At 35.1% G+C, this 23485-nt stretch overlaps 1 protein-coding gene across 2 annotated transcripts in view; it reads left to right on the plus strand.

Moving 5' to 3' along the window:
* Positions 1 to 23485, plus strand: part of Cht5 (chitinase) — a 35338-nt gene that overhangs the window by 5146 nt on the left and 6707 nt on the right. Inside the window, exons 2-8 of one of the 2 annotated variants that reach the window (XM_028320832.1) lie at positions 13190 to 13257; positions 15250 to 15332; positions 15580 to 15666; positions 16517 to 16682; positions 21626 to 21848; positions 22391 to 22514; positions 23121 to 23318. In XM_028320832.1, coding sequence (XP_028176633.1) covers positions 13197 to 13257; positions 15250 to 15332; positions 15580 to 15666; positions 16517 to 16682; positions 21626 to 21848; positions 22391 to 22514; positions 23121 to 23318 — 942 coding nt within the window. In that variant the 5' untranslated portion in view covers positions 13190 to 13196. Of the gene's footprint in view, positions 1 to 13189; positions 13258 to 15249; positions 15333 to 15570; positions 15667 to 16516; positions 16683 to 21625; positions 21849 to 22390; positions 22515 to 23120; positions 23319 to 23485 lie in introns of both variants that reach the window. The other variant, XM_028320833.1, reaches the window with a different exon arrangement.

The following is a 23485-nucleotide window of genomic DNA, read 5'->3' on the forward strand; positions in this document are numbered from 1 at the left end:
CAAATTACTATTTCTTCAGTACTTTCTTCATGATGGTCTAATAATTGCTAGCACCCCTGATCGTACTTTACATCATACTATGTAAGTATTTACTCGTAATCATAATCATATTACAGTATTAGCGTCTTAATAAAATCATCATCCCAGCAAAAAGAGCAAACTTTTACTTTTAAATTAGTAAACTAATAGTCAAGTAATTTTCCTAAAGTTGTAACGGCCATGAGTTTTCGTGTGGCTTGTAAACATCTGTTAATGTCTCGGAGCATCGCTCCCAAGTTTTCTCACGAGTACTTCGTTTTATAGCTTCTGAGTAATTTGAGGGGTCCCCCAGGAATACAAATGACGGTTTGCGACTCAGTGGCGTAGCCAGGTAACCAAGGGCCTTGGGGCAAATAAAAAAAGGGGCACTGCAATCTAAAATGGCTAGGTTTTATAAAGTTTATTGACATTAAGCTTACGTACTCCTGACACAGCATAAATTAATTAATTTTAAACTTTCGCGTTGCATAATTAAAGTAGTCAGCCTATGACCACGGCCGATGCAACTCGGTCGAAACGTCAGGCAAATACAGGTAATATTTCAAATTTACCCATCCGCGTATCGCGTTAAAACAGCATATTTTTTTAAGCGTTCTCTTCTCTTTTCTTCACAATAAAACGCACATATCGCTATTCGTAAAATTTACAACACTGCGAACCCACAGAAAGAATTTAGGGAAATTCTCTCTATTTAATTTGAAAATGGGGGGCCCCCTGAACTTGGGGGCCCCGGGGCACTGTCCCGCCTAGCCCCTTAGTAGCTACGCCCCTGTTGCGACTTGAATTTTGTGGACCGTCAACGCAGGTGAAGGTGATTGACACTGATCGTTAAACTGATAGTGCGGTTATAAGTCTTGTTCTTGGTAAAGAAAATTTATTAATGCTGAAACGATACGTGTTTATAGCCTTATAAATGTAGCTTTGGACATTTTTATACGTATACTGCATGTTTTATTTGTCTTTATTTGTATTTAATCGTCAAGTAATCGGTCAAGAAATGCATTATGTTGTAGTGAATCACATTACGCAATAAGTTTAAACTAAGCGTTGTAGTTGCAATTGTTGTGAACACAAAGAGAAGTACGAATCTAAAGGGAGTTACTTCCTCTCAGATAAAACACAATTAATTTCAATCATCTCGTATGATGGGTGGAGGTTCTTTATTTGCACTCCTAATTTCTATATAAATTATTATTTTGTTTTTGTTTTTAGTTGTTGTGTTTCGCAAGTTTCATAGGATTCCGTTTACTATTGTTGTCTATTCCTTTTATGATACTATTTAGTTTTATATGATCTTTCTTTCACTTAATAATAGATCTTGATATGTATTAAAAGGGATCGGTCCACTATCAAGCTCAGTTTGTGCAGTCAAAGTGGTTTTCCCTGTAAGCCCGGTCATGAACAAGCCAATGTGTATATTTTACTGAAAACTGTTAGGAAGGGACTCTATCTTTATTATGAGTGTAAGGAAACAGCTATATACTTAACTTTTCACTTTTATTAAAACATCAAAATTAAACAAACGTAGCATAGCTAGCTTATGTACATATTATATTAAAACCAAACATGTTAACAGCTTATTAGAATGTACTAATATTTTTATAATTCGGAAGTGTTTCTAATAAGGTAAAACAAAACTCACTTAATAATTTAAAAACTCCCTTAACATTAAAATTAATCCTAAATTGAATATCGTTAGTTATGTATTCTCGTATCCATGCAATTCATTGAACCCCTACTACCTAAATTTTAATTACTGCTAGTCATTTCCGTACATAAGAAGAGGTACACACATTCACTAGCAGACCCGAGCAAAACCTAATAATTATAATTAATTAGCATGCCTTTGTTCCGGGTTTCCCGGGAATGGGCGGGTAATACTAATTAATTTGTAAACCACCAAAATAATCTTTTGAAGATTTCGTTTTGTTTCATGGACGCTACCCACAAAGAGATTAAGGTAGTATGTTTATACTCTTTTAGATTTATGCAAAGGGATGTTATCGGGATTTTGAATAATTTAATCATTAAAATATTGAGTTATTTTTTAATTTAGTTGGTCGGAAATTATAAGCCTATGTGTGCTTTGATTGTTAACATTTTGTATACTAAATAAAAATAAAATTTAATACCCATCCTAGAGCATTCATTCGCGTCTCAAACATAGCGTGCGCTATGATTTCAACCAAAACAAGTCAGTTATTTTATCAGGTAGCTTGTTGACAGTTTACGGGTATTTCTCATCGCCACGGTTCTCATCGTCACCTTCGTGGCAAATTTTATTTCTAACTTATTTCAACTTTTTGTAAACAAAAATTGTAGCGCTTGATGTGAAGATTGTATTCTCAGTAAATCAGTCAAATAGTGAGTCTCGTTTGGAAGCTTTAACGTTTTGAATTTTTTGATGCCACGAAAGTGATTCTGTACTTCACAGTAATATTTTTTTCAAACTTTACTACTGTAAATGACTCTTAAGTGTTTATAAAACATATATTTTGTCTTATTTTCATAGATAAATAGCAACAACATAATATAAATACCAAATTTTTTATTTTAAAGCTTGTACATATTTTAATTTTTACCCTTTTTTATTTAGTTATAGTTTAGTTGAGTAGTTATTTGTTAATATTTAGTGGTACATATGTATAGAATATTGTTTAAATAAATCTTACGACACATTTCCTTGTCGATATTAAATAGTTACCTACTTAAATAAAATAAAACTTTACCTTTACAAGATAAAATTTTACCTATACTGTCACCTACTAAGTTACAAGATTCTACGCAATTAGTTTTAAGGGTGACACTGGTGGCATTCNTTACGCTTCAATCGTTTACTTTATACGATCCCCACATAAAGTTTTATATCTATCTAAAAATTTATTCATAAATATACAGGCTGTCCAAAATTAGCACGGAGCTATGAGGGTCTAAGACGCATCGAACAAGCTTAATATAGAAAGGTTTCATAAGTTTTGAGATATGCCCAATTTTAGTTATTATTGTCCAAAGAAAAGTTTCATGAGTTTTAAAACATGGCTGATATCAGTTATTTTAAAAAATAGGCTTAATAACTTGTTCGATGCGTCTTAGGCCTATCTACCTCTGGTTTCAGTGTGCCGTGCTTATTTTGGGACAACCTGTATGTTAGGCAAAGTTGAGTATGACACCTCGTTAGGGACCAAAGGTTCGCCGCGACAATGGGACCGGTCGCTTCCCGATATTGAAACGATTGCCACAGAATAACGAGGATCGTTTTCAATCGGATCTAAGTACCTATCTACTTAGTTGGAAATACAGTCAGGCATAATTATTTAACGCTGACATGTTTTATTTAAAAAAAATCAGATGGCTATTGTTTCACAAATGAATATACAAATTGCCTTAAAAAGTGCTGAGGTAGAGTTGGCTAGTTTTTATGAAATAAAACATCACAAAACAATGTCCAAAACACAATTTCTTTTTTAAAAAATTACAAGAACCTAGAAAAAGGCAAGTATTCAAGACAATACGTTAGATTACAAAAAATGAGTCATAAACATAACATAATTCCTAACCATCTATGTGATAGAAGGTTAAAAATTGTGTAAAGTGTAAAAAGTATTTTAATCTGTGATGGATCACAGAAAAGAAAAAGTAAAAGTCTTCTAGAGACCACTTAGTATCTCAAAATATGACTAATTAAACAAACCAAGCATAATAAAGCATTACACGATAAAACATTAAAATATCGCTAACTGTCCAAGAGCCCCGTTTCGGAAGTGGGTTAAAAACAAGCCTTTACAGTTAACTTTATGCAAATAACCAGAATATGTATGTATAATTTGGTCTGACTGTTTGTCGCTGCACTCGTCTCTTGAGACCGGGATGGTAATACAGACCGTGAATGCCATTCAACTTTTTTAACTAGATTATTTACATTTCTATAGGTTACAGATTATTTTTCTGGGCGAGAGAAATTTCAAAACTACTCGTAACTATCTATTTGTTGAGTATGAGGTAGAGCTTTATAATCTAAAATTTGTAATCTAAAAGTTAATTAGTTATAGAGATAATTAGTGAGAGTATTTATAACAGAATGTAGAAAAAAACCTATCAAGGTGTGTATTTTGTTTTGGTGGATTTACTTATTTATTTATACCATAGTATGAGCTAAAACAAAACAATACAATAGTGTTGTCTATAATTTTGCAAACTTGACCTAGATTGCGCTTAAGTATGGATAAATATTTCTAATTTCGTGACTTATGTAATGATAATACTCTTGCTCATCAAGTCATCATCATCATACACAAGGGATCGAGATTTCACGATTTCTTTATCTAAATATATAAAAGGAGAAACTGACTGACTGACTGACAGATCAACGCACAGCCTAAACGGCTAAACGTAGGCACTTGAAATTTGGAAGGGACGTAGCTTAGGTACCGTAGAGGTGCACTAAGAAAGGAATTCCCGAAATTCCCACGGGAACGGGAATTAGCGGGAAAAACGGGATTCACGCGTACGAAGTCGCGGGCGGCCGCTAGTATTGTATACAGGCAAATATCATACCAAAGATTGAATAGAGACCGTATCGGATACATTCACGCCCGTATTCACAAACGATGCTTGCTTAAGTGAAGCAACAAAGAGAACGCACAGCATTGAATAGAGCTCTGTCATTGCAGCATTATTAATAGTGACTGAGTTTCTTGCGCTGCTTCTTCTCAGCACTGGTCCATTTATTGTCCCGAAGCAGTGGTAGGGTTAATACTGGGACGTGTAAAAGTGCTTTTTAAAAGCCTATTTGCAAAAATAAATGAGTTTCACGAGTTTTTTTTAGTTTATTGGTTCATGTGTCACCTTGTGCGTCCACGCCCACTGTGAGACCTCATAGTACCTAATGTTTGTGAATCTGTTTTTTGATATAGGAATTCATTTAGATGTTTCATGATAGAAACCGAGTGGCTATTTCAGTTTAAATTAATCCCTCCAACGTACTCTTCTAAAACTTAGTTTTAATTACAGCTAATGTTGTTCAAATACGAAGTTAGCGTGCTACTGAAATTCACAAACAACAGGTTAGGGTTAACGTGCCTTGGTTGCATGCATTTTAATTAACTGAAAAGTAAATGCATAGTTGGGAAAGCAAACGTGATAAGTTATTACTCTATTTAAATTTAAAAAGTCTGAGAACAAGATGCCTTATTTTTATTTACAATATACCTACGAACATTTGGGTATGACATAGGGGATGAGCATGTTCAAAATAAGTATGAACTAATTTTTGACTACAAACTCTTTTAAAATGAAGATGTTTATGATTGCTGTGATTATTTTGTAAAATATCACTATGTGCATATACCACAGCGTTGTTGCACTTACTGTTGTCTGTAGATACCACTATCTTCAGTGTAGCAAATTAGTGAAACAATCACTTCTTTAAATCAAACATCATGAGTCAAAACATGCTGAAATAAATCTGCAAGGTTTATGTTAATAAGGTTGAATGAATTAAATACTATAAGTACCTATTTAGCTATTTCCAGAGCTTCAAAGGACAAATTAAGGCTATTAAATGCTTGAATCCTCTAAGCAACGGTCCTCTTTCGCGAGGTTTCCTTAAGCATTAGATTTACAAAGAGTTTTGATTTGAATTTGAATTGCTGATAGACCCTCACAGATGTTAAACCGGTTGATATTATTGTCCTCTTAAATGATCGATGACTGAATTTGTATTATTGATAAATAAAAAAGCAAAACATATTTACCTATTTACTTCATTTGATAACGTAAGCTGAATAATAAAAACAAAACTTGTCTTATATGGCCAGTATGCGAATTCATACGAGATGTGTTTGTCGTGCTAGTGAAATTACTATAATTATTTAATTTTGAAAAATAAAACACTTGGTCCAGCATCAGTGTAACTTCTCTATAGATAAGTGTGGATCTGAAACGTTGCTTATGCGTAAAGTGTACCTACGACTTAAATGATAAATATCTGTAAGTAGACACCAACTGTGTGATTGAATTCACAATTAAGTTTTTAAGTAATTTCGAGTTAAGCTAAATGCTTGTCTTAAGAGTGAATTCACCAGTTGAGTTGTAACTAGTGGCCATAATAAAGCTTCATCAAAATTATTCTAGAGCTTTTTTCGCGAAAGAGCAACAGAATATAAATAGGTATCAAATACCTACCTGCCTTGTTCTGCATGCAAAAAAAAAACAAGTCGTATAATTGAAATACCATAGTTCATTAACCACTCAATTATATTACGTTCCATACTTCCTGGCCTTACAAACTATTGTTTGCAAAATATCGTAGCCATTGGAGAAAAAAAATAGCGCAAAATTACGTTTCCCAACTTATTTCGCCTCAGCGCACGATGCGGTTAGCAATTTTGATATCTCATCGTTATAATGCTGATATTTCGCAATATTGATTTCTGCCGAAGAGAACGAATGACTTTTCGGAAACTCATTAAAGATGTAATATTTAACAAACGGAGGTATTAGTGAAAGATAATGGATTTCATTTATTATTAGGATTAATCGAAGCCAACGTATTATGGATACTCCAATCTCGAACAAGAATTTGACATTCATCATTCATCATCATCATTTCAGCCACAGGACGTCCACTGCTGAACATAGGCCTCCCCCAATGATTTCCACATCGAGTTTGACATTAATTTGTAATTATTTTATTTATTACACTAGGTCGCGGCCGCACACGACCGCCTTCTTGGCCGCGCGATACTGGCCACCAAGATAATTACATTTCTGTACCCCCAGTGAAAAGGGATCTAACTCGACTTAGATCAAAATTGACTTTATAACATAATGTGAATCTCTGAAAAATTAGCTATTTTTGTATCTAATCGGTATGTTTCTACGACGTATAGAAAAGAAAATAATTTTGTGCCAAATGATACAAGTAAGGCTTTGTGAACCAATTTTGAGTTTTCTTTCGTGTATATTGATACATGTCTACTTTTAACAGAGTGTACCGGAGGCTTCTTTCAATTTTTTATTGTGTCAAGAGGTACGACTCGTGTTACTACTTTNGGGGGTACAGATTTATTTTTGACCACCGAATATCGATGCTCTTTTGTTTTTACTGTCGCTCGACCATCGATTTTCAACTTTAATTTCTACGCATCAAAACCACGAAACACACAAGACTTAGGCCCATCGAGCCACTACAATATAGACGGTTAGTTAAGACGATTAATGATTACTATTTTAGTTAAACTGTAATAATTTATACCATTACTTAACGATTAGTGTCTAAATAATGGATTGATAAACTCAGGTGTTGTATTAACTAAAATAGTAGCCAATAAACTAAACATCATTGTGTTAGACTACGAGTATGTTATTGGACGAATGTAAATACATTGAAACAATTCATTGCCAAATATTTTCGTAGGGTGAATGCATTAATGTATGTGGGCTAACCTTAAACCATAGCAAACATAATTATGATGATCTAATCACATTTAACAAAGCCTATGATTTTTATGGATTGAGATATAAATATTAGGTTTCTTAATACGAAAAAATTATACTGAAATTCTCAGTTCACAAACCAGAGGACAATGTGTTAAAACTTATTTTTATAAAGTAACAAATACCAACAACAAGATACAGCTTGAAAAGAAAACGTCAAAATACTCTCTTCTTGTTTGCAACAATCTTCCAATTGTAACTGTTCTAGTAACTCACTTACGTTTTATTTTCACAACTTTTCCTCAGTTGCAAATGGAAAAGTTATTGTTTGAAAAAAACAGGCAAAGGCGTTCAACGTTGACAGCTTCTGGTCTACTTGCGGTCATTCCGTTAGCAATCCGTCTTTTGCAAAATAAATAAGTAATTTATTTTGAAAAATAAGTAAAAGGTTAGTGAGGTTTGTGGGTTATGTGAAATGATGTCTAAAAGTATGTCAGTTTCTAGCGAAAGTACTGAAATGAATCATTTTTCTAACCTTTATTTGATTGTTTTCTTTTACCTAGACAGCATGTTGTGAAGCGTTAAATTGTATTGCGTCGAACGTAATGCGGTAAGTCTTCTACCGTTAGTCGCGAATAAAAAAGTTTGCAAGTTTTATCACCCTTATTTAGGCATAAAGTACCTACTGTAAGTATTATTAACTGCCTCCTTTAGGCTTAAAATTGTCAGTTTTAGTACTTTACTAAGACCCACAAATAATAAATGACACTATCTGTTTTATTATCATCGTACCTGATTTTGTTATTAATATTCATTAAACACGCAAAGTTGTTGGACTACAATTTGTATGATTTCTTAGAAAGATATTTAGTATCGTGCATTTTTATCGTAGGAGGAAACTAAGCTTTGGACACTTAGATTAATAAAACCTAGATAGATAGTCAGTGCACGAAAAGTGAGGCCGATTTTAGTAAGCCTGAATGGCTCACCCGTAAACGTCACATGAACTGTCAAAGTGAAAAATTGGTAAACACGTCCGACGACTTTTAATTAATTAAGACGGTTTTTGCTGTGAACGGGTGTCTAAATACATTAGAAAAACGAAAGAAAGTGACCAGTGTTATATTTCATAAGTAAGTACTACGATTCGACGCGTCATCATCATCAACAGCCCTTTACAGTCCACTGCTGGACTATGAGCCTCCTCCACTATAGTGGAGGGTTTTGCCATAATCTCCACGCTAGGCAGGCGGGTTGGAGATCGCTGTTTAAAAGATTGATGTTTTTCAGAGAGCGCTGCTGCCCATTCTCTGTTTGATGTGTAGTCCCTAAGTCGCCTCTTACGACACCCGCGGGAAGAGTAGGGGTTGGTGACAAATGTATTCTACTCTGCCGTCACCACACGGCTTAAAAATTAGATTCGACGCGTATTTTGCTTGAATTTGGCTTTCAAAAATTAAATACGGGAATGATACCAGTAACAAGAAAATTTATTTCCCAATTGTTCGCCGTACAAATACACTTCCTTTTTTATGAAATCGAGACTTTTAAGTCGATTTATCTTATTGTAATTAGGTAGGTACTTTGAATTCAATAAATAAGTAAGTACATGATGCGTTTTGTTTTTGTTAATTATAAAATAATTAAAAACGTATTAAAAATTTCCCTACTTTCGGGAAAATCGCCTTCACTGTCTACACTCCCCAACAAAATTGACACTAATGACATAAGATTTTTGCCTCACTCTTGACGAAGCCGAAGCGTTTGTATGAAGACTATCCATCTAGGTTTTACCTATTAATTTAAGTTTGGACACATATTCGCGTGTCTTTTTTTTACAAATTAAGGTCAATGATCAACTTTAACTAATTAAAGTTGTAAATATTATTGAGGCATGGGCCTAATTATTCAATGACACTCAAATATAGCTATATTTGAATCGTTCGTTCGTTCGTTTCAGCCAAATGACGTCCACTGCTGGGCAAAGGCTTCCCCCAAGGCTTTCCACAATGAACGGTCCTGCGCTGCCCGCATCCAGACTCTTCCCGCGACCTTTGAATATTTTAATACCAGCAGCTATTTGTCTTTACTTTAGTCTTAGCTTAGTACTTAGACTAACTGTGCCCGCAACCTTGTTTGTATGGAAATGTTTTTCAGTCTGTGTCAATGTGGCTACCTACTTACTTACAGAATTAACTAATTAAAGTACGGACGAAAGCACATCAGACTGTAATTTTTGTTGCAAAATCGCCCGTATTAATACTGCATAAGATGCCACAGTGTTAAGCTTGATGTGCTACCAGCTGTAAGTAAGGCCCAGTGGTACAATGAATCGTTTTGATACCCGGTGGGGTCGGTTTAAAACGTGCGCTTCTAAATTGGCTCAGGCATTCCAACTCGCAGGTGCGCTGGGAAACGTGAAAAGTTATATTGGGACGTGTAAACGTACTTTTTAGGAGTTTAATTGCAAAAAAAGAAATTATTTTTATGGCTACTCTCGCAAATAAAGCGTTTAATCACACACGAGTGTGGGTAGGTTAAATAACGTATTGTCATTTTTGGATACTTCAAATGTTACTAAATATAAAAAAATCTTCACATGCATTTTGATGAGGGCTGAAGCTTTTCTATAGCAGGTTACTTAATAGATGTAAACATGCGGGGGAAAGTGTTTCGTAGGTACGAGTAAACAGTAGTTTAAAGTAGCAGATGGATAGACAGGTAGAGTTCCTTTGAATTCATAACATTAATGGATTTATTGCTTGCAAACGCCATGCTACGCCACACGAGAAAGCTTCGCGTAATGCAACCAGCCTTATCTTTAAAAAGCGACTTCAAATTGACAGTTTATTGTTTATTATTGTAACTGTCTCCTTGTCCACCTGGCTTCCTAACCATCGTTCGCTCACAGAATACTAAGCCGTAGCTCCATATAGTTAAGTTCCTTATTTTCCGGCAACAATAAATAAGTGCACATCTTAACACTAGAAAGGCCGCCGTCCCATTTTTGTCCCACTCGCGAGTTTGATCGTCTCTAACTTTTTTATTTTTCAACGAAAGTCCATGAAACTTTTTGACTTTTCCTGATTTATTGAATTTTATCATTTTTTAATGTTTTTGATAGTATAACATTATTAGAAAAAAAATTAAAATCGGTTTTACCTAGAAGCGCCACTGGGTCATTTTTGTCCCACCTTGGTATTTGCAACAATAATTCGATGAAGAGTCCTTGTTTCGAGGAAATACGAGAATGGGGAGGTGAGGAACGCTTAAGTGACTCGTCACAATGCAGAAATGTAAATATATTGTACTAGTTTTTGCCTGTAACTTCACCTAGTAAGAATTTAAGTTTATCATAGAAAGACCTAATTTCTTGACACTTATCGCTGTTATTTGACCAAATAACGGAATATTATTGTTAATTATAGACTATATTATGTTATTCTGAAATATTAACAATAAAACTGCAAAGTTTTATTAAGATCGGCTTAGTATTTTTTGCGTAAAAGAGTGAAAAAACAACAATCGATCTAATCATGAATCCACACTCACTTAGTTCAAGTTCAAGGCTTATATCCACCCATTCATCCTTCCTTTCCGTTCATCGGTTCATCCATCCATCAATTCATCAATCTTGATTAACTTTTACATTTATAATATTAGTAGGAAGGTGACTTCAAGACATGGGCCAGTTCATACATTGTATGATTTGATACATTTTTAAAATGTGTGACTTATATATTTTTTTAAATTAAACGTACATACTTTTCATTGTAACTGGTAAAAAACTTCACTGTGTGTGTACGGATAACAGAAAAATAACCATACCGATAGAAGTTCCTAAACACATAGTAGACCAGAGAGACAAAAAACCGTACAAAAAATCTTTGTGCAAAATGTGCACTATTATTTGTAAGATATTTATTATTTCTTCAAAAAGAATAATGAATAGTTAAATTAGTAATTTCATAATTTTAATACAGTATAACACCATGTAATATGTGACTATTTTTATATGAAACCAAAAATATCTGTCTTTAATTAATTCAAAATTAAAATTGAATACATTTATATTTTTAAAGAAATAAGTACATATTGATTTAACTGTATAGATAAACCATTTTTCAAATAGTTTTAACCATAATGTTCATGCCTGAAACTAAAAAATGTAACAAAATATATGGTGGGACAAAATTGACCCAGCGGCGCTTTTAAGGGGGTCGTAATCTTCGGCACTTCTAGTGTTAACCCAATGCTTCCTGGGACGTGTACTGCATAGTAAGCAGGCGATAGGGAAAATGCACAGTATTCATACAAATAGTGTAAAGGATTTTCAGCTTTATACCTTTTGGTTAAGGATGTTAGTACATAAAAATATTTGAAGTGTTGGTAGAGTACCGCCTTTTGTGACTTGAGTGTCATACCTAGTTAGAGGTAACAAGCTTTTGTTAAAAATAAAATGCCAAGATTATGAAACGTGTGAAGTTTGCCTGCACCGACTCCAAAAGTATCAATCATGGTATACATAAATATTAATTCGTCCTAATAAATAAGTAATTAGTAATTATTTTTCTACTTTTTAGTGTATGTTTTTTGGAGTCGGTTTTATTTTTTATTTTTAAAATTAACTTATTTCTTGCTTTTTAGTTAACTAATTATTACCTTGGTGTTACCATTGAAGGTAGGCAGTATATTCTTCATGTCAAGTGTAAAATAATATTCCCTACAAAATACAGGTTACCATATCGGCAACCTAAAAACACCTTAAACCGTCAGCCTACCTTAAAAACATGAAAGAATACAACTGTTGGGCTATTTGTACCTATAATATTTAAAGAATTATCCTCCAACTCCTAAACGTTAAGGAGTTGTATCTACCATCACCATCATCGTGATGAGATAATGGCTATCTGATGCAAACACTTGAATAACTTTAGAAACTATACTTATCTATAAAATTAAAAGAATTATCCTCCAACTCCTAAGCATTAAGGAGTTTTACTTTCTATCATCAGCTCATGAATTTGAGATGATGATTTCCAGGAGCAAATACTTGAATAACTTAAGAAAATGTTTGAAAAACGATATAAGTGCCTATAAAATTTGAGGGTTGCAGTCGATTTCCCTAGGATCCCATCATCAGATCCTGACTTGGTGACAATGGGACCACCTCAGAAGTGTACCCTATCGAACAAAAAAAGAATTTTGAAAATCGGTCCACAATTGACGGAGTAATCGGTGAACATACATAGAAAAAAAAACATACATACAGTCGAACATATAACCTCCTCCTTTTTTGAAGTCGGTTAAAAATAAAAGACAAGTGTGTATGGAACAAAATTATATAAACAACACGTTTATCTTCAGTATTCAAGGTGGACACTTTCGTGGTAAAAGAGCTGAGATCCTAAACTCAATTTAATAGTAGGAAAACATGAAAATTTTCTTTTTGGAAACAATCTCAGTTTGGTTAGGAAATTGCAAGTTTGATTTACACAATGATGTACTCGTAATAGGTAGAGCTGATTTTTATCCATTTCCGACTTGGTCTTTTCCTACCTAATTACGACTAGGGTTACGCATGGATCTATCAACATTCATAATAATTTATTTGCCATTTTCATCGGAAATGTATTTCATATATCCTAACTCTTACGTGTTATTAAATTATTTTTTAAATACTTACCTATAATAAGTATTTTATTTGTTCCAGGTACAAAATGAGAGCATTACTACTGACGACGTTGGCCGTCCTGGCTGTGGGCATCAATGCCTCGGAGTGTAAGTATCTCTTTCATCATAATATCACCATCATTAAGTATGCAGCCCATAGACGATAGCCATCCATAATAATCATATTCCATAGATAGTTTATATGGCCAGCTGGACCTCGTACATAATAATACGTCCCGTTGTCTTCATGATCTTAAAAATAGTAATCTACGTTTATGTAATCCAGCATGTTTGGTCCAAAAATCTATACTTATAATAAATCTGTAGAGAGGTCAATTCTGTACATGAAATATATTTTCAAAATAACTATCAGGGGGTGATTAGTGATCGATACTGATGCCAAAAATGCAATCAGTAAAATTTTTGTCTGTCTGTCTGTCTGTCTGTCTGTCTGTCTGTATGTTCCTTATAGAAACAAAAACTACTCGACGGATTTTAACGAAACTTGGTACAATTATTCTTCATACTCCTGGGCAGGTTATAGTATATAGTTATTTAATTTTTAGCGTTAAGAGTCGCATCTCAAACTAATTTGAAAATTATAAATAACTTAAAAAATGTAGGGTAGGTATACTCAACATTGATGAAACTAACGCTGGCTGTAACAGCGTATTACACTTGAAAATTTCGACGGGTTCATCCAGTGTCTAAGTAGCTCAGTTGGAAGAGCAGTCGCCCGGCAAGCGGAAGGTCGTGGGTTCAATTCCCGCCTTAGGCAGTTCGAATTTTTCAAGTTATTTATAAGGTTATAGTATACTTAGAAATTCCCACGGGAACGGGAATTAGCGGGGAAATCCTTTTGTATGAAAAATCTAAACCGCTTAAGTTAAACGCTTGAAATTTAGCATGCAGGTACCTTAGTAAACTTAAAGCTTAGTTACAACAGGATATTGCAAAATTCCCACGGGAACGGGAGTTAGCGGGAAAATACATTTGTATGAAAAAATCTAAACCGCGTAAGATAGATGAAGGAGGTAAAACGGGATCCACGCGTACGAAGTCGCGGGCGGCCGCTAGTAATAAATAAAAAAATAGTTTGGTAGAAAATCGGGTTACCTAACAACCAGTTTCAAAAAAAGAGGAAGAATAAAAAATAACCCAAAAATATGTCAGCCTGTTTCCTAATCATATTTTGAATTGTATTTTAGAATGATCGAATGATTTATTCTTATTTCAAATTGAATATGAATTTTTATACAGTAGAGATGCTGGCAAGTGAAAAACAAAATGCAACAGACTAAGTTAGCGTCAACCGTTAAACAAATCTCGCCGTGCCACTTTTGATGCATCGTCAGTGCAAATCGGCTCATTAGGCACCGTTACTTAGCGAGGTCTTTTTAGTAACTTGTTACTTGCAACAGTATTTTAAACGTGTTTTTAATACAAAGATACTGCATAGAAGTGGTACATAGTTACACACAGAGTACCTACAGATGAATCAAAAAACACTAGATCTTCAGGGATGTCCTGCAATTTCCACGTGAGATGCGTGTTCGCTAAACTACAATTAATTAAAGTCGGAAAATAATGTAAGTCAATGATTTATTGATCTATTCGTAATAATAAATTATAATTTGAGTTATTTACTGCACAACACAAAGTGAATATTTTAAACAAGCATTCTTACAAACGCCTGAAGAATGTTATAGAGCCAAAAGTATCATTCAACCTACTTTGTTGTACAGTCTTGTAGTTTGTTACGGATAAAAGTGTGTTCAAGCAAACACTTAAAAACAAAGATTAATTAATTTTAATGGTCTCGTGATTTGCGTAACTAATATACGACCCTGCAGTCGTCGGTGCAAAATCCCGCTGGTGCCAAATGTTAGTGTGTTGAACGGTTGATTTTTTTGTACCTATATTACGATATATATTTTTTTATTTATTTATTTATAAGGCATAACAACAATATATGATATGATAATATCATCCAAAACCTGAGACTGATAGACAGTTTAGATCAATAGTACACTCCGGTTGGCACCCTTTTTAGAACTTTAAAAATTATAAAACCAGCTAATTCAAAACTTATTTCTTCAGCGGACAGCAGAGCGCGCGTAGTATGCTACTTCAGCAACTGGGCGGTGTACAGACCCGGCGTGGGCCGATACGGGGTCGAGGACATTCCCGTGGACATGNTCGACCCTGAGATGAGTTAATACAAACTGTCTTAAACTGCGGACAGCAGAGCGCGCGTAGTATGCTACAGGAATCGAGGACATTCCCGTGGACTGTGCACGCACATCATCTACTCCTTCATCGGCGTGACGGAGGACACGCAGCAGGTTCTCATCATTGACCCTGAGGTAAGTTAATACAAACTTCCTTAGGACAGCAGAGCGCGCGTAGCATGCTACAGGGATCGAGGACATTCCCGTGGACATGTGCACGCATATCATCTACTCCTTCATCGGCGTGACGGAGGACACGCAGCAGGTCCTCATCATTGACCCTGAGGTGAGTTATGCTTACTTGATTTAGAAACTAAAGTATAGCACCGATACTGATCTAGGAACAAAATTTTGTTCTAGCAAAATATCTTCTAACTATTATAAAACTGACAGTCAAAATGAGAATCGGGAAAGTTGCGGAATTTAATTTCACTTGCCCTGGCTGTTTCCAAAGATAAGACAAAAGAAGATCGTTCGGTTATTTCAAATCACAATTTGTATTCGAATGAGAAAACAAATGACGCGCGATACAATCGTAATTCATACAATGCGGCCATAATAAATAATGATAAAGTATAGTCACAAATACGGGACAAACTTTCCCATTTATTTTTCTGCTTTATTCATTCACAAATTCAGCGATTCGGTGTCCTTTTAAGGTTTTTTATGAATCCGGTTTTTGGTTGAAATAAATCTTCAATGGAATCGACGGATCTGTTTGAACTGTATTTTTGCGGAATGATTTTATTTGCCCGCTTTGAGTAAGGTGCCGTGAAACGGAATAATGGATTGTTATAGAAATGTCCATTTAAGTTAATAATCCATTAGGTAGCACATTTGGCTTTATTTTGTAGCAGCCCTTTACCTATTAGACGAGCTCGAAGATTGAATGATTACTGAATCGAACTATTTAAAAGTGATCGAACCTAGGTTATCTTAAGTTATTGAATCTTGAAGTAATTATTTAGATACCTACTTACTTTTTAACTACACACTTAACACTTAACTTAAAACGAGTAGACACCGTACCCGCTAAATACTCTATTAACCACATTAGGGCAAAATGAAAAGCTCCGTTCTTTAATGTCAAAAAGTAAATGAGTTTTAAAATAGAAGTAAATTTTTCTTTGCTTCAGCTGGACGTTGACAAAAGCGGTTTCAAGAACTTCACGTCGCTCCGCTCCAAGCACCCAGGCGTGAAGTTCACGGTGGCTGTAGGCGGCTGGGCCGAGGGCGGCTCCAAGTACTCCAAGATGGTTGCCGCTAAGAGCACCCGGATGGCTTTCGTCAGGAGCGTTGTGGGTAAGTTGGAATAACAAGCCATTATGGAATAAAATTATTATAATAATTATGGCCACGGTGACGTTGAGTGGCTGGGCCGAGGGCGGCTCCAAGTACTCCAAGATGGTTGCCGCTAAGAGCACCCGGATGGCTTTCGTCAGGAGCGTTGTTGGTAAGTTTATAGAAATAAGCAAACGTTGACAAAATCACATTCGTGTTGAGTGGGAGTAGGACTCTCCCAGCTGGAAAGTTTTGGATTCAAAATTACAGTACAAAACTCAAAACTTGATTCCATTTCAATCATAGACTAGGGTTTTGATAGGTCTTCTAATATCAAGATCAATCAGATTGAATCAAGTTCTGAATGTTGTTATTCGTCATTGATAACATCACCAGTCGCTAGCGGTACTTCACGAAACAGCATTTTACTGCCTGGATTCTTTATGCAGGAAAATTCTTATTTATCATAAACATCTTGTAACAAAAGTTTTAATTGGTATGCTTTCTTTGTTTATTTAATAATAACCACAGAGGAAGTAAAGTAAAATACAGGGTTTCGTAAAGGGGTTATATAAATTGCGTGCGTTACTTATATAAGTATAAGATATTATTTCGTTACGTTATATTGTGTTACCATGAGACAACGACCATCCGGATATAACGTAACCCATAGTGTTATTTATGAATTTCTACCTATTGACTTCTGTGTTTTTAAAGTTTTCATGTAATTTGCGAAGTAGAGTCAATTAGCTTCTACTGCTTACAAATTAAGTCACAATACACTAATTGAGATTTTTTTATTAATTAGGTACGTACACATGAAATAGTAGTTAGAATGATTTATCGACGACGGAAAAATGCATACAAAATCATAAATACGCTGGCAGATATCATTACAATTAAAATGAAACAAATTAAATAATAAATGAAATGAAATAAAAAAAAAACAACACAGCACCCAATTTGAAAGGCGACTGAACTTTTTACAGCCAATCGTTACTACGCACGATTCGTCGTATTTATGTTTACGCTCAAATAAAAGCGAATCAACAATGAAAATCTGATTGGAAATCCGTAATCGAGTATTGCTACGTTCAGTATTACGACAGCACATCAAGCTAAACACAGTGGCGTCTTATCTCTTTGTAATACAGGCTATTTTGCAACAAAAAAGTATAGGCTGATGTGCTGTCGACTGTACAAACCGTTTGTCATTAAATCCGTCGGATTTTCGCATCGTGTCGAGCGGAAAGTATGTGCCGGGAATGTGAAATGACGGTGTCTCGGACAACAGGGCAGGGCGATGTCGAAAATATTATATCGATTTTTTATCGATATATTTGAACCCGGAAGCGTGGACATTCGGTAAATGATCGTGAATGAATGATGGTCGAAAACGTAGCAGGTCAATTCTTAACTTTTCTTATTGGGAAACGGTCAGTGAATTTGTATTTACAACGGGATATTTCGTTACAAAAAACTGTTGTTTAATAAATGAAGTTCGACAGTTAGTTTTTCTGACGACAAAAATCATGTTTGAAAATAAGTAGGTCCTATTATTACTTTACGTTAATTTGAGAAAAATGTCATGATCGCGATGCGTAGGTAAAATAATAGACTCTACGTCTAAAGAAAACTGCAGTAGCAAGTACCTATGTTCGCCTTGAGATTCAAATAAAACGTGAGATGTCCCATTCCTATTGGACAAGAATGGCGCCTAATTTGGCCAATTTTTAGCGAGGAATGTCCAATTAAAACTTGATAAATAGATCTCATATAACGTTTTTTGTTTTAGAATAACGATGTAAAATGAAAAGATTACTACAATGTAATTTTTGTATGAGATTTATTGTAATTTCTTTTTTATGTAAAAGTGGTTTTTCTGGGTGAAAAATTCCCTGTGAGAACCAAATCTGTATGCAAGGTCATCATCCCTTAATCACGCAATATAAAAATTCTTTTTATAACCAACATTTCTTTATCGATTCTAATTTGCATCACATAAAAATAACTTTGATTAGATTTAAATCTTATTATAAAAGATGTAGAGTTTGAAATTGCTGTATTCAGTTTTCGTATGATTACATCAGATATTTTTATATTCCCGACGATTTTCTGCATTTTGTTTGGAGCGTGCAAATAATTGTCTTGTCTAGGGCGCGCACAAACAAACTATATGGATTTAATATTTATTTTCTTCACAAAGAGTTAGTTTAAATCTACTCAAAGTACGTATGTAGATAATACTTTAACTGGTTTGTTTACTTGAAAAAAAAAAACGAATCAGGTGGGATTAGAATCTATGACCTTCTTTGTTGAGGCATTGGTAAACTGTAAACCAGTGTGTAAGATTTTTCAAAGCGACAATCTAGTTTGTGGTGGTGTATATATTTTTTTTAAATAAGATATTTACCATACCATACCATAAAGATCCCTCCAGTCTAAAGAAGTATATATTTTTTTCCCCAAATACCCGCTATTTAGCCCCCCACTCTTGACTTTGCTCTTCAACCACATTTTTTTGACTAGCAACCTTAACCAAGTGGGTTGTTCCATGCATCGGGCGAATGCGTGTGTGTACACGCAGCAAAATATGCGGTACACGTACACGAAACGAATATTATTTCATTTTCACACATTATTTGCGAAAGAAGATATAAAAGTGTGATGTTAATGTTTAACTTGATAATGTTGACTTTCGAAAGCCTTTTTAAATAAATTAAAAGGAGGCAGTGATAGATGAAAATAGATAACGAATTTCTTTATAACTTTATGTTAAGTATATACAGGGTGTCCCGTAATGTAACGTCAAGCCGGAACTGGGTGTTGAGGCAAATTGTGCTGGTTATCAGAAAAATATAAAAAAAAATCTATGTGGCATATTTTCAAAATAATAGGCATTTAAAAAAATCTAAAAATTCTACTCCAGGTGACGGTCCTTTTACTCGTGTTGCCACAAATCTTCACTTTTTCTAAAATTTTTTTTTGTTATGTAACCCTGAATAATGCTTCTCTAAATTGTTATCAAAATTACAAAACCAGCTGCTCCAGCTTGGATGAAAAAAATACATTATTCCCAAAAAATTTTCAAAATAAAAATTTTGCCTAGTTTAAACTGACTGTACTGAAAAAAAAAAATGTACTACGCGAGTGTGGCAAGTGACGTCATAATTTGGCGCATTTAGTAAGGTTTCTAAAATGGTATAACACTTGGTAAATTTTTGCTCTAGTTGTCGACAATTTTTGTTTTTTTGGAAATAGTCCCGTTTTTAACTTTATCTTGGTTAAAAATTATTATTCTAATGTGCCCAAAATTCAAGTTTCTGTGACTGACTACCGTACAGTTATTCACAGAAACTTTTGTTACCATGACAGTAATTAATAGTTGACATACTGTGACAAAGGTCACCGGTGCGCGCGCGCCTTTACTACCTGCTCTGCCTGCACTTGTACTTGGTAACAGGGATAATAAGGATATGAAGTTTCGGCTATGGATACGGTTACGGATATTAGAATAATATTATACCGGTTTCGGTTACGGTCACGGATATGAAATCATTTCAGATTATCCGAAAGTTTCGGATAATTTCGGTTACGGAATTATTAGAATTTTAAAAATGTAGGTATAATACAAATAGCAAGATGCTGCGTGAGCGTGACCCACATAGCTACTTTATGTACCAACTAAGACGACACCTATGTATGATAAAGGTAAAACAGGCTGGCATATTAGATGGTGCCAGCGAATGCCAGACAAGTTGGTAACAAATATTAAGATTTAAGGTACAATTCCAAGACGGGCCGCAGACCGCAAACTGCAACCGCAAACTGCAAAACTATGAAATCGGCAGCGCGGCATTGCAGCTGCGGCGTGTATACTGCAGATTTCATAGAGATTTGCAGTTTGGAATTGTACCCTTAGACTCCGCCTTTATCCGAAACTATCCGTAACTTTTGAATTAGTTTCGGTTACGGTTATGGATATTTTTTATTTCGGATATCCGATAGTTTCGGTTACGGTCACGGATATCCATAACATCCTTGGTAAGATGGCCCTCTCCGTCCCGCTCATACCTTTTAAAATGGCTTCTCCACCTCACTTAAGCCAGAAACTTGAATTTTGCGCACATTAGAATAATATTTTTAACCAAGGTAGATAAAGTTAAAAACGGGATTATTTGAAATTGTCGACAATTACACCAAGATTTTACAAAGTGTTATACCATTTTGGAATCCTTACTAAATGCGCCAAATTATGTCGTCACTTGCCACACTCACGTAGTACAATTTTTTTTCAGTACAGTCAGTTTAAACTTGGCAAAATTTTTATTTTGAAATTTTTTTTGGGAATAATGTATTTTTTTATTTTTTTTCATCCAAGTTGGAGCAGCTGGTTTTGTAATTTTGACAACAATTTAGAGAAGCATTATTCAGGGTTACATAACAAAAAAAAAAAATTTGGAAAAAGTGAAGATTTGTGGCAACACGAGTAAAAAGACCGTCACCGGGAGTAGAATTTTTAGATTTTTTTTAAATGCCTATTATTTTGACAAAATGCCACATAGATTTTTTTTTATATTTTTCTGATAACCAGCATAACTTGCCTCAACACCCAGTTCCGGCTTGACGTTACATTACGGGACACCCTGTATAGTAAGTTTCTGCTAAGTTTATGAATGCTGTTAAAATATCTCAGAATTCCTAAAAGTGTCCTATGCACATTTTATTCCACTTTCTTTAAATACGACCGACGAAACGACCATTTTGGGTTCATTTGAAAAATCTGAATAACAGACTAAATACAACTTGTCTAATTCGAGGAATTTCAAGCCTCTTGAGTTTCACACTTTCATTACCAATAATAATAACTTATCTACTCTTGTTACTAAATTCCAATATTAAGCTCAGCCATTTTGTCAATGCAATGATCTTACCTGACGTTAAATCCTTCTTTCTCTTTCCAGACTTCCTAAACAAGTACAACTTCGACGGGCTAGACCTGGATTGGGAGTACCCCGGCGCAGCGGACCGTGGCGGTTCCTTCTCCGACAAAGACAAGTTCTTATACCTGGTGCAAGAACTGAGGAGAGCCTTCATCAGGGAAGGGAAGGGATGGGAGCTGACGGCTGCAGTACCGCTGGCAAACTTCAGACTGATGGAGGGATACCATGTGCCGGAATTGTGCCAGTGAGTGTAATTTAAAAGTTTGATGCTAGAAGAAAACCTCTACTTGGTAAGAAAATAGTGAAATAGTTGAATAAGAAATCTGATGCTATCAATTGAGTGAGATCCTTTTTTGCGCTGTCAAAACGCTGTTACATATTGATGCAGTTTGTTTATACTTTGACGTCACTTTTAGGTTTCATTTTTCAAAGTCAACTAACTGATCGATTGATTTCTAATTACATAAATAAAAATCTAGCAAAATATAGCAACGCAACCGAAAAGAGACAATCTTTTTTCAGAACCTGAAAGTGGTTCGTTACTGTTATTTGTTTATTTATACCTACTTACTTTATTATTATTTTATTTATTTTTTATTTTGTAAAAAGGCATAGTTAGGTACCGTATGTACCGTACCGTATTTTCTATGTAGTACATAGAATAACACTTTGTTACTTAATAATTATAACTTCATTCCCTGTTATATATTGTAACGCAGTTCTTGTTTACAAATTCTCACTACTAATAAATCATAAAGGTCCACTTACACTGTAATTTATTCGCAGGGAACTCGACGCTATCCACGTGATGTCATACGACCTGCGCGGCAACTGGGCCGGCTTCGCTGATGTGCACTCGCCTTTGTACAAGCGTCCTCACGACCAGTGGGCTTATGAGAAGCTTAATGTTGTAAGTATTAAGGTTCAATTTTCATAGTTGTACACTGTAGCAGTACCTACTGTATTCCTGCCGAAGAAAGGCTTTTAGGCGTACTGCCTATTTCTGGCAAGTGATTAAAAACGCGCTCTTGCAATATAGCAAAGCTTTAATCTCCTTAAACAGCCATTTACGTATTGATACTTAGAAACTACTATCAGCAACTTTATAATCTATGTGCTAGATGCGAGTTTTTTGATACCATTGGATTTTGAATTATCATTATTGCTCATGACAATCAATCATTGATTTAACAATATTCACCGTGACTAAAACGGTTAGGTACCCAAACTGCTTCTTAAAATAAAACTGACTCATATTACAAAACGATACACAAGTATGAAAGCACACCCTATAAAAGGTTCAAGCCTGTGATTAATCTTACTATTGAAATAGATTGCTGTCCTGCATATATCGGCCTGCAGGCCGCTACCAACCGTGCGATGTGGAAGTCATTGGGGGAGGTCTATATTCAGCAGTGGACGTCCTATGGCTGAAATGATGATGATGATCTATATCGGAGTTAAAATCTTCATGTGACTGAAACAAATGTTATAAGAAAATGTTTTTCTTTCCCAGAACGACGGCCTCCAACTCTGGGAAGACAAAGGTTGCCCTACCAACAAGCTGGTGGTCGGCATTCCCTTCTACGGGCGCTCCTTCACGCTGTCATCTGGGAACAACAACTACAATCTCGGGACCTACATCAATAAAGAGGCAGGAGGCGGCGACCCTGCTCCTTATACCAATGCGACCGGCTTCTGGGCTTATTATGAGGTGAGATGAATTTGATGATTAGTCTTTAAAGTATTTTTAAGCACTTTTAAAACCCTAGAAACAAACACTTTTAAAGGCTAGACTTCATTTAACGACGCTTGGTACTTATTCTGTGGCGGCGCTTACAATCAAAAACCACGATAGCCGAACGGTGAAGGGGTCGGTCG

Source organism: Ostrinia furnacalis, unplaced genomic scaffold (assembly GCF_004193835.3).
Source record: "Ostrinia furnacalis isolate ACB-3 unplaced genomic scaffold, ASM419383v2 OfSCF7454, whole genome shotgun sequence".
NCBI lineage: Eukaryota > Metazoa > Arthropoda > Insecta > Lepidoptera > Crambidae > Ostrinia > Ostrinia furnacalis.